Source organism: Eschrichtius robustus, chromosome X (assembly GCF_028021215.1).
Source record: "Eschrichtius robustus isolate mEscRob2 chromosome X, mEscRob2.pri, whole genome shotgun sequence".
Lineage (NCBI taxonomy): Eukaryota > Metazoa > Chordata > Mammalia > Artiodactyla > Eschrichtiidae > Eschrichtius > Eschrichtius robustus.
Window position 1 is genome coordinate 49,487,282 of NC_090845.1, and position 12,690 is coordinate 49,499,971.

The following is a 12,690-nucleotide window of genomic DNA, read 5'->3' on the forward strand; positions in this document are numbered from 1 at the left end:
TCTCTTTTTGTGAGTCAATCTCTTCCTAATCATCTCATGAAAACAGCTGAGAGTGCAATGCAAAGTAACAAAGTGAATGACCAAATCTGTCATAAAGGTCAGGATTTCCTATAGTCAAGGGACATGATGGAGGACTGCTCACATCATAGTAGAAGCCACGGATCAATGAGGATCTGTTGCAGTTAGTGTTCATCAATGGTGGAAGAGAGGATTATGAAAGATGATGGCAGGCAAGACACTTGAAAAGAGAATGATTTGAATATCAACAGAATGTAAGCCTTTTGGGAAAATAAAGCCCAAGTATACTTTTTATTAAAAGAAACAAAAACAAAAAACAACGCTCTTTATGATTGTGCCAGAAAGTTAAATGTGAACTAGTGGGTGCTAGACAGTGCTATCACAAAATTTTGTTAGGAAAACTTATGCCCCCAAAATCAAACACTGATTTCATTCTTTATTCATTTAAAAACATCTACAGAGAAGTTTCCATTCTGGATAAGATGGGGTAAGTGCCCTCTACTTTGTTCCCACTGAAGGTAGTTACAGAAACCAGGAGCCACTATTTGAAGACTCTGGGAAGAAGACCAGAATTCAAAGTACCATCAAACCAAGGGTGAGTTTAGCATTTCTTTTTTCTCCAATGTCCCCTGGTGTGGACACAATGCAGCCTGAAATCTGGAAGCGTCCACCAATGTGGAGAGAGCTCCAGGAGAAACCCTAGTCCAGTTCTGGCTTGAAGAGTGGGAAAGGGGTCTCTGAAAACTCAAGAAAATGTATGGAAATACCCCCATTTTTCTTTTTCTTTTTTCTGTTCTCATGTGTGCCAGCCTGAAGCAAACCTGTGGTGGCAGCAGTGGCAATAGGGGAATAGCGGGAAGCTAAATCTCTGAATGAGGAAACTTCCTCTCTGATCAGAGAAGCAGTGGTCTCAATAGGGTGGAGTGAGCCTTCAATGCTTTTTCTCTGTCCTCCTGCTGCTTGGCCCTAGACGCTGAAAAAGGGTGGCCCAATGAACCGGGAAGTACTGAAGGGATTGCAAAGAGGGAGCAGCACATGTGTGGATCTGACACTTAAAACAGCAGACCACAGACTCTGAGAACTGAACAGATAAACCACTGCCCAAGTCCCAGACTGGCAACTGGGTGGCGTTCATTGGACTGATCCAAATAGGTTTGCAAAGGCTTTGAAAATTGCACTGACATTGAAACCAAGGCCCACAGTAGGATGGTGAGAACTTGTGGTCTGAAAGTAAATGGGTCAATTGCCTCTTAAAACAAAACTGCCAACATTCCCCACTATATTGAAATAAGACTAAGAACCTCAAAACATAATATTCAAAATGTCCAATTCAAATTTACTTGGCCCGGGCATAACCAGGAAAATCTTAAATTGCATGGAAATAATCAATATATGCCAACACGGAGATGACACACATGTTGAACTTATTTGACAAAGACATTATGCAGCTTTATAAAAATGCTTGAAGGTAGGAGAAACACTTTTGAAACAGAAAGATAGAAAATCTAAGCAAAAATAAGTAGACCTTAGGACCTTTCCCCTAGATCACACTTTTTCTCTATTCACTTTAATTCTCAACTCAACTTAAAAAAAATGTATACGTAGTAGGTGATATTTAGCAGACATAAAATCAAAATCAATTCGACCTAAATGTCAGGACCCTGAAAAAGACTGTCATTCCACTGTTTAAATTATGTAATGGCTAAGAACAAAACTTTGCTTGTGTTTATCCTCACTGTTTCTCTTTTACCCAGAGAAAAACATTCTTTGAGTAGGTTTAAAATAAGAATAAATAATTTAAAACTCAAAAAAAAAAAAAAAGAAAATCTCAGCAAAGAAAGCTAATACATAAAGAAGAACCAAATGGAAACTTTAGAATTTAAAATACAATACTCTTACTGTATAGCACAGGGAACTCTGCTCAATGTTATGTAACAACCTAAATGGGAAAAGAATTTGAAAAAGAATAGCTACATGTATATGTATAACTGAATCATTTTACTGTACACCTGAAACTAATGCAACATTGTTAATCACCTATACTCCAATATAAAATAAAAAGTTAAAAAAATTAAAAAAAAAATCTATACTCCACTATAAAATAAAAATTAAAAAAACAAAACAAAACAACAAAAAAAGAAACAACCTCAGGGACTTCCCTGGTGGTCCAGTGGTTAAGGGGACACGGGTCCAATCCCTGGTTGGGGAATTAAGATCCCACACATGCTGTGGGGCAGCTAAGCCCACGCGCCGCACACCAAAACTAGAGAGAAGCCCGCACACCACAACTAAGACCCAACACAGCCAAAAATAAAATAAATAAATAAATATTTTAAAAAATTAAAAAAAGAAATAACCTCAAAAATAAATAAATAAATAAATAAAATACAATACTCAGAATTTAAAAAAAAACTCATTGGATGGGTTCTACAGCAGAAAAGAGATGACCAACTTCAATAAGTGGTGCTGGGAAAACTGGACAGCTGCATGTAAAAGAATGAAATTAGAACACTCCCTAACACCATACACAAAAATAAACTCAAAATGGATTAAAGACCTAAATGTAAGACAGGATACTAAAAAACTCTTAGAGGAAAACACAGGCAGGACACTCTCTGACATAAATTGCAGCCATCTTTTTTGATCCACCTCCTGAAGTAATGAAAATAAAAACCAAAATAAACAAATGGGACCTAATGAAACTTAAAAGCTTTTGCACAGCAAAGGAAACCATAAACAAAACAAAAAACAACCCACAGAGTGGGAGAAAATATTTGCAAAAGAAGCGACCAACAAGGGATTAATCTCCAAAGTATACTGTGTTGGCAAAATGTTCACTCAGGTTTTTCCGTAAGATGTTACAGAAAAACTGGAGCGAACTTTTTGCCAACCCAATACAAGCAGCACATGCAGCTCAATATCAAAAAACAAACACCCAGTCAAAAAATGGGTGGAAGATCTAAATAGACATTTCTCCAAAGAAGACATACAGATGGCCAATAAGCACGTGAAAAGATGCTCAACATCACTAATTATCAGAGAAATGCAAATCAAAACTACAATGAGGTATCACCTCACACTTGTCAGAATGGCCATCATCAAAAAATCTACAAATAATAAATGCTGGAGAGGGTGTGGAGGAAAAGGAACCCTCCTACACTGTTGGTGGGGATGTAAATTGGTGCAACCATTATGGAGAACAGTATGGAGATTCCTTAAAAAAACTAAAAATAGAACTACCATATGATCCAGTAATCCCACTCCTGGGCATATATCCAGAGAAAACCATAATTCAAAAAGAGTCATGTACCAAACTGTTCATTGCAGCTCTATTTACAATAGCTAAGACATGGAAGCAACCTAAATGTCCATCGACAGAGGAATGGATAAAGAAGATGTGGTACATATATTCAATGGAATATTACTCAGCCATAAAAAAGAATGAAATAATGCCATTTGCAGCAACATGGATGGACCTAGAGATTATCATACTAAGTGAAGTAAGACAGAGAAAGACAAATATCATATGATATTGTTTACACATGGAATCTAAAAAAATGGTACAAATGAACTTATTTAAAAAACAGAAACCAAGTCACAGATGTAGAAAAACTTATGGTTACCAAAGGTGAAAGGCATGGAGGGATAAATTAGGAGATTGGGACTGACATATACACACTACTATATATAAAATAGATAACTAATAAGGACCTACTGTATAGCACAGGGAACTCTACCCAATACTCTGTAATGGCCTATATGGGAAAAGAATATAAAAAAGTGTGGATATATGCATATGTATAACTGATTCACTTTGCTGTACACCTGAAACTAACACACCATTGTAAAGCAACTATACTCCAATAAAAAAAAATTTTTTTAACATCTTTATTGGAGTATAATTGCTTTACAATGGTGTGTTAGTTTCTGCTTTATAACAAAGTGAATCAGTTATACACATACATATGTTCCCATATGTCTTCCCTCTTGCGTCTCCCTCCCTCCCACCCTCCCTATCCCACCCCTCTAGGTGGTCACAAACTACCGAGCTGATCTCCCTGTGCTATGCGGCTGCTTCCCACTAGCTATCTATTTTACGTTTGGTAGTGTATATATGTCCATGCCACTCTCTCACTTTGTCACAGCTTACCCTTCCCCCTCCCCATATCCTCAAGTCCATTCTCTAGTAGGTCTGTGTCTTTATTCCCATCTTACCCCTAGGTTATGAAAAAAATTTTTTTAAAAAGAAAAAGAAAAGAGATGGCCAAGGAAAGAATCAACAAAGTTAATGATGAATCTATAGAAATGATCCAGTGTGAAAAACAGAGAGGAAAATAATTTTTTAAAAAACAGAGTCTCAAGTATCTATGGGGTAATAACAAAAGGTCAAACACTGGTGCCATTGTAGTCATGGGAGGAAAGGAGAATGTGGAACAGAAAATCTGTTTGAAGAATAATAGCTGAAAACTTCTCAAATTTAGTGAAAGATATACTTAGAAATTAAAGAAGCTCAGCAAACTCTAAAGAAGATAAATTCAAAGAAATCCATGCCTGATACATCACTGGAAAATTCTACCAAACAATTAAAGAAGAAAAACACCAATTCTACACAATCTCTTCCAAGAAATGGAAGAGGAAGGAATACTTGCCAATACACTTTATGAGTCCTGCATTACCCTGATATCAAAATCAAACAAAGAAAACACACACACATAAAAACTACAGTCCAATATTCCTCATGAAAATACATGTAAAAATACTCAATGAAATGCTAGTAATTTATATCCAACAATGTAAAAAAAGAATAATACATTTTTACCATATCTTGGGAATGCAAGGATGGCTCAATATTCAAAAATCAATGGACTAAAGAAGAAAAAGCACATGATCCTATCAATAGACATACAAAAATACATTTGACAAAATACAGCATCCATTAATGATAAGAACTTTCAGTAAACTAGGAATAGAAGAGATCTTCCTCAACCTAATAACATGCATCTACAAAACCTATAATTATACTTAATGCTGACTGAATGCTTTCCCCAAATATCAGGAACAAGACAAGGATATCCTCTCTCAGTAGTCCTATTCAACACTGTTTAGAAATCCTAGATAGTGCAGTAAGTCAAGAAAAAAAAAGGGCATACAGACTGGAAAAGAAAGAACTAAAATTGTCCCTATTCACTGACAACCTGATCACCTATACAGAAAATACCAAGAAACCTACCGAAAAGCTCCTAGTGAGTTTAGAAAGGTTGCAGCATACAAGGTCAACAAACAAAAATCAATCATATTTCTATACACTAGCAATGAACAATTAGAAACTGAAATAAACAAAACAATATCCTTTATAATAGGTGCCTGCAATATGAAATACTTAAGTATAAATATAAAACAATGTATAAGACATAAGCTGAAAACTATAAAGCACTGATGAACTAAATCAAAGACAACCTAAATAAATGCAGAGGCATAGCATATTCATGGATTTTAAGACTCACCAAATTCATGTATATATTTAAAGGAATTCCAATTAAAACCCACCAGGATTTTTTGTAGATATAGACAGTATTATTCTAAAATGTATATGGAAAGAAAAATAAACTTAAATAGACAAAATAATTTTGAAAAAGAAGAATAAAATTAGAGGAATCACTACCCAATCTTAAGACTTACCATAGAGCTACAGGATTCAAAACAGTGTGCTATTTCAAAAGAGATAGATACATAGGACGACTGAACAGAATACAGTCCAGAAATACATCCACACAAATACAGACAACTGATTTTTGACAAAGGCAATTCAATGGAGAAAGTAGAGTCTTTTCACCAAACTTTGTTGAAACAATTGAACATCCATATGCAAAAACAAAACAAAACACCTCACACTTCTAAAAATATGAACTCAAAATGGATGATTTGTTCTAAATGTAAAATGTAAAACTATATAATTCTTAGAAGAAAACAGGACAATATTGTTGTGCCTGCAGTTAGGTAAAGAGTTCTTAGACATGACACCAAAAGCATGATCCGTAAAAGTTAAAAATTGATAAAAATTGAAAACTTTTGCTTTGCAAAAGACACTGTTAAAAGAATGTAAAGACAAACTACAGACTGGGAGAAAATATTTGCAAACCAGATATCTGACAAAAGGTCTAGTATGCAGAATATATAAAGAACTCATGAAACTCAACAGTAAGTAATCAAACAACCCAGTTAAAAAATGGGCAAAAGACTGTTCATGAACACACCGTTCACCAAAAAGGATATATGGATGGTAAATAAGCACAAGAAAAAAAATGTTCATCATTAGTCATTTGAGAAATGCAAATTAAAATTATGATGAACTACCACTACATAGCTGTTAGAATGACTAATAGTAACAATAACAATACCAACAATAACAAGTGCTAGTAAGGAATGGAATAGCCACTCTGGAAAACGGTTTGGCAGAGTCTTATAAAGTTACAGTTAAACATATACTTACCATACTACCCAGAAATCCCATTGCTAGGTATTTACATTAGGGAAATGAAAACTTATGTTCATACAAAAACCTGTACAGAAATGTTTATAGAAGCTCTATTCAAACCATCAAAAATTGGAAACAACCCAAATATCCTCTAAGGGTGAATGCATAAACAAACTGTGGTATACCCACACAATGTATACTACTTGGCAATAAAAAGGAATGAATTATCCATACATGTAACATGCAACAATTTAGAACAATCTCAAAGGCGTTATGTTGAATGCAAAATGTCATTCTCAAAAGATTACATACTCTATGATTCCGTTTACATGCTATTCTCTAAAAGATATAACTATGACAGAGAATAGACTGGTAGTTTCCATGGATTAGGGATGAGTTTGGATGTGATTGCAAAGGGAAAGCATGAGAAATTTTGGGGGTGGTTCAACTGTTCTGATCCTGATTGTGATGTTGGCTACATAAATCTATACATGTGTTAAAAATTCATATAACTACCTACACACAGATGCAAAAGTGAGTTTTACTGTATGTTAATTTAAAAAATAAAACTGAAAAACCCAGAGTATAAATATAAATGAAATTTTAAAAAATAAAACTAACTTATTTTCCTAACTTTTAGTTTCATTTCACAAGACAAAATCCCAGTTGAGCCCCTTTTTCACTATTAACGATGAAACATTGATTCTTGTTTTAAGTGGACCTACTTAAGTAGTCTTTTTCAGTATCTATTATCCTCCAATAAGCAAGACCTCCTTTACATTAAAATATACACTGAAACAAAAAAAGAAAAAAGGGAAGGATATATGCCAGAGTGATAACTATAGCAAGTTGTCTCTGGTTAATGAGATCATAAATGACATTTTCTAAATCTTCTAGGATGAGCTTATATAACTTTAATAATCAGTGGAAAAAAGGTAAAGAATCCTTTAAATCCAGGGCTAGTGATGTTTTCTAAAAGAAACTTTGGGGCTCCAGTCTATAAGCAGAGAGAAGATAAGCAGCTAGGAGGAGAGGAGGTAGGCAGCACAAAAAAGATCAGATCTGCGGGTGGTATTTGTGAAGGTAAGAAAACTGTCCATTCTTAGGAAGGGGGAGGCTAGCTCACCTGAGACTGTTTGAAAACATCCTTCCCAACCACATCCAGGTTTGAGGGGTCTTTGATGGAACTAACATACTCAGAAACAGCCTTGATTACCACATCACAGGGAGGAAGAACCAGCTGATGAGCTCTGACCTAGAAGAAGGAAGATAAGCCAGGCACACTGATATCAAAGATGGGTCACTAAGAAAAAGGGTGAGATAGGGGTGAGATACAGAATTCAAATTCAGTTAATTCACTGAGAGACAGTTAAAATCTTTTTTTTAGTCTTCCCCCTAATTTTCAGTACAGAACACTTGGAACCAAGATTGAAAAGTATAAAGAAAGACAAAACCATAGGAGCAATTATCCCACTACAGAGATAACCACTGTTTTATGACACTGCCATAATTAATCAGTTTTCTTTCATGATACATTTTGGCTGCCTCCAAGTTTTTGCTATTAAAGGTAATGTTGTAATGTGCGGACCATGTTTGGATCCTGATTTGAACTAACCACAAAAAGGCCTTTGTGAGACAATCAGGAAAATCTAAAAATGGATTAGATATTTAGATGATACCAAGAAATTATCATTAATTTAGTTAGGAGTAATAATGGCATTGTGCTTATGTAAGAAAATGTCTATATGTTTTAGAGATGCATATCAAAGAACGTGAGAGTGAAATGACTTAAGGTCTGGCATTTGTTTTAAAATACATTAGTAACAGCAACAACAACAAAAAAAACCCAGCAAGTGTGGCCACATCTTAATAACTGTTGGATCTGGAAGATGTTATAGTGACGGTTAACTATATTATTGTATTATTTTTTCTACTTTTGTGATGCTTGAAATATTTTTAAATAAAGGTTTTTTTAAATGCTGTGATGAAATGTAGGTATGATTTGTTGTCCACCATCCAATTATTTAATTACGAGCTTCCTAGAATGGTAGTTACTGAGTAAAAGGCTATAAACTTCTTAAAGGCTTTTAATATAAATTATTTAGCCAAATAATCATTCCTTCCTTCAACAAATATTTACTGCCTACTGTGTGCCAGGCATTGTCCTAGGCATCAGGGATACAGCAGTGAACAAGATAGACAAAACTCCCTGCCCTCAAGGGAGCTTAAATTCTAGTGTAGGTGTGTTGGGATGGGGTAAGGGGAGTCAAACAAACAGAATAAGTAAAACGTATAGTGTGCTAGATGTAGATAAGTGCTATGGAGAAAATCTCGGCAGAGAAGGGGTTAGGGAATGCAACTGTGTGGGGGGCGAGGCATGTAATTTTAAATAGGGTGTCAGGAAAGGTCACTCTGAGAAAAGAACATTTGAGAGAACCTATAGGAGTGAGGAAATATCTATGTGGGAGGAAGAGGCATTCCAAGTAGAGGGAATGGTAAGTGCAAAGGTTCTATGAGCAAAAGAAAAGGGAAGATGAGATCAGAGCTGTACCAGAGGGCCAGACAGTACAGGGCTTTGTAGGCCATGGTAAAGATTAGGTGCGTGACATAAAGAGCCATTGGAGAATTTTGAAAAGAGAAGTGACATGATCGGAGTCAGGTTTTAAAATGACTCTGGCTGTTGTATTAGGAATAGATTTGGGGCCAGGGGGCGGAGCAAGAAAGAGTGCAAGCAGAAGACCAACAGTTAGTAAAGTGTTATAATAATCCGGGCAAGAATGGTGGCTTGACCAAGGTAGTAGCTGTGAAAATGGTGAGAAGTGGATATATTCTGAAGGAAGAACTGATGGTTATTTGCTGACAAGGGGAGATATGGAGCATGAGAAAGAGAAGTCAAGGATGACTCCAAGGCTTTTAGGCTGAGCAACTGGAAGGATGAGGTTGCCATTAATGAAAATTAGGGAAGGCTGTGGAAGGAAGGGGTTTAGGGGAAAGATCAGGAGTTTCCGTTTGGACATGTTTCTTTGAGATATTTAGTAGGCCATTAGATATTAGAAGCTGGAGTTCAAAGGGGAGGTCAAAGCTGGAGACATACATTTAGGACTCATCAATGGACAGATGGTATTTAAAGTCACGAGACTAGATGAGATCAATCACCAAGGCAGCACGTGTGGATGAAAAGAGAAGGGACTGAGGATAGAACTCTGGGACACTCCAAAGTTAGGGAGTAGACAAGACAAGGAAGCAGCAAAGGAGACAGAAGCAGCAGCCAGTGAAGTAGGTAGGAAATTACAAGAGAGTGGTGTCCTTAAAGCCAAGTGAAGAACATGGTCTAAGACAGAGAGAGTGAGCAACTGGGTCATATGCTGCTGACTGGTCAAGTAAGATGAAAATTGAGACCTGGCCATTGGATTTATTAACATCATGGTCATGGTGACTTTGTTGAGAGCAATTTCAGCAAAGCAAATTGAAGACAGAACACGGAAAGGGGATAGTAAACAGCTCAAGCCTAGACAACTCTCTAAAAGAAGAAATATGGAGCAGTAGCTTGGGTGCAGGGAGTGAAGTCAAGAGCAGGTTTTATTTTATTTTTTAAGATGGTTACATGCTTATGCATCTGATGGGAAAGAGCCAATAAGAGAGGGAAACTGATGATGTGGGAGAAAGAGGGGAGAACTGCTGAAGCGATGCCCTTAAGTTAGCAATGGGGGGGACTTCCCTGGTGGTGCAGTGGTTAAGAATCAACCTGCCAATGCAGGGGACACGGGTTCAAGCCCTGGTCCGGGAAGATCCCACATGCGCGGAGCAACTAAGCCCATGCGCCACAACTACTGAGCCTGTGCTCTGGAGCCCAAGAGCCACAACTACTGAGCCCGCGTGCCACAGCTACTGAAGCCCACGTGCCTAGAGCCCATGCTCCGCAACAAGAGAAGCCACTGCAATGAGAAGCCTGCGCACCACAACGAAGAGTAGCCCCCGCTTGCCGCAACTAGAGAAAGCCCGTGCACAGCAACGAAGACCCGAAAATAAATAAATAAATTTATATTAAAAAAAAAAAGTTAGCAATGGGGGATGGATCCAGCATAAGAGTAGAGGGGTTGGCCCTAGACAGGAACATGGACAGGTCATCCAAGGCGAGCAAAGCATGCAGGTGAGAAGATGAAAGGGTGGGAACTGGTGTAAGTTATCTTCCCATTGCTTCAATTTTCTCAGTGAAACAGGAAGCCAAGTCATGAGCTGAGAGTGAGCAGGGAGGAGGGAGCATTAGAGGCTTAAGGAGAGAGGAAAAGGTGTGAAATAGTCGTCTAGGAGACTGAAAGAACTAGGGAAATATAATACCACCAACAACTTACACGACCTCCAGAAGTGTATGAGAGCACCAGTCTCAACACAGCCTCAATAGGAGCGGGTAGACTAATTTTTCAATATTTGCTAAACCCTTAGGTTAAAAAAAAAAATCACACTGCTCATTTAATTTGCATCTCTGATCACCAGTGAGGTTTAACACCCAGTCATATTATTGGCCACTCTATTTCCTCTTTTGTGAATTGTCTGCTTCTGTCCTTTGCTCGTTACTTCATTTATTGGGGTATTAGTATTTTTCTTCATAGGTTCGTATGAATCCTTAAGATAATAAGGGTGTGAGATAATAGAAAATATACATTGTTCTCTGCCCCCAGTTCCTGGCATAGAGCACCTAAAACCCTTGTAATTTCCTAAGTGGTAAGAGCACTAGGAGCATCTCTTCCTCTAATGAGGTGACTCTGGGTGGGCTCCTGGATGAGGGCTGGTCACTGGTAAGACCAAGCCATGATTAGAAGCTTGGAGTTTTCAGCCACACCCCCATTGTCTAGAGAAGGGAGAAGGGCTAAAAATGGAGTTAATGATCAATCATGCCTACATGATGAAGCCTCCATAAAATCCCAAAAGTACAGGTTTTGGAGAGCTTCCAGGTTGGTGAACACATCCATGTACCAGGAGGGTGATGTACCCCAACTCCATGGGGACATAGGCTCCTGTGCTTGGGATCTTCCCAGACCTCACCCTATGTATCTCTTCATCTAGTTGTTCATCTCCATCCTTTATCATATCCTTTAATAAAGTGATATATCTAAGTAAGTATTTCCCTGAGTTCTATGAGGTGCTTTAACAAATTAATTGAACTTGAGAAGGGGGTCATTGGAACCTCTAATCTATAGTTGGTTAGTCAGAAGCACAGGTGATAACCTGGGCTTGTGACTGGTGTCTGAATTGGGGGGGCAGTCTTGTGGAACTGAGCCCTTAACTTGTGCGATCTGACACTATTTTCAGGTAGATAGTGTTAGAATTGAGTTAAATTGTAGGACACCCAGCTGGTGTCACAGAAAACTGTTTGGTGCAGGGAAAAAAACCCACATGTTTAGTGACCAGAAGTGTCAGAAGTGAGGTGTTCTGTGTGAGTGCAGTAGTAGTATGGGAGTAAAGGAGAAACACAGGAAAGAAAGACATAGGAGGGAATAACTGGATTTTTCCCTACACATTAGGTAGACAACTGAGTTTTTCCTTTTTAAGGGTATTGATCATAATTATAAAGTTTTTGTCTGTAAGTGTCTGAAATATTTTAAGCCTAATGAAAGATATTTATTCTACCAAAACTCCAATCAAAACCTGATGTCCTCTAGGCATGGATGTACAGGCAGGAAATGGGTCATGTTACCTTAAGTGATGCAAGGGGATGTTCTGGTCCCAAGAGGCTCCAGTGAAAAGCGGCCAGGTCCTCATCTGGGAGAATGTGGTTACCTATAAAGTATATTTGTCATTTATTGACTGTACAAATGTTTTCTTAGAACCTCCAGGCCATGAGAGGACTTCTGGGAGAGAAAACAATCAAATAATTCACATAGGTCTATATTCTTAATGTAACAACTACAGTAAATATGTTTGATTACCTACTATGTTTCACATGCATCATGTGTATCACCTTTATAATAACTGTGTAAATATTATTACCTCCAGTTTATAGATAAGGAAACTGAGGTTTGAGCAAGTCTGGTGACTTTGCCCAAGGTGCCACATCTAATAAGTGTCCACACCAGGATAAGAAGCTAGGAATGTTCGACTCCAAAGTCCATGCTATTTTCCATCACCCAGTCATGCTGCCTTTTATAATAACAGCCACCAATTACTGACTGCCTACTAAGTGCTGGGCATTTTATATA

General features: G+C 37.5%; 1 protein-coding gene across 4 annotated transcripts in view; it reads right to left on the reverse strand.

Annotated features, from left to right (window-relative positions):
• FAM120C (family with sequence similarity 120 member C) overlaps positions 1-12,690 on the reverse strand; it is a 168,301-nt gene that overhangs the window by 120,291 nt on the left and 35,320 nt on the right. For all 4 annotated transcript variants that reach the window (XM_068533855.1, XM_068533856.1, XM_068533854.1 and 1 more), the window contains exons 3-4: positions 12,189-12,271; positions 7,620-7,748 (exon numbers count right to left, since the gene is read on the reverse strand). In XM_068533855.1, coding sequence (XP_068389956.1) covers positions 7,620-7,748; positions 12,189-12,271 — 212 coding nt within the window. The remainder of the gene's footprint in view (positions 1-7,619; positions 7,749-12,188; positions 12,272-12,690) is intronic.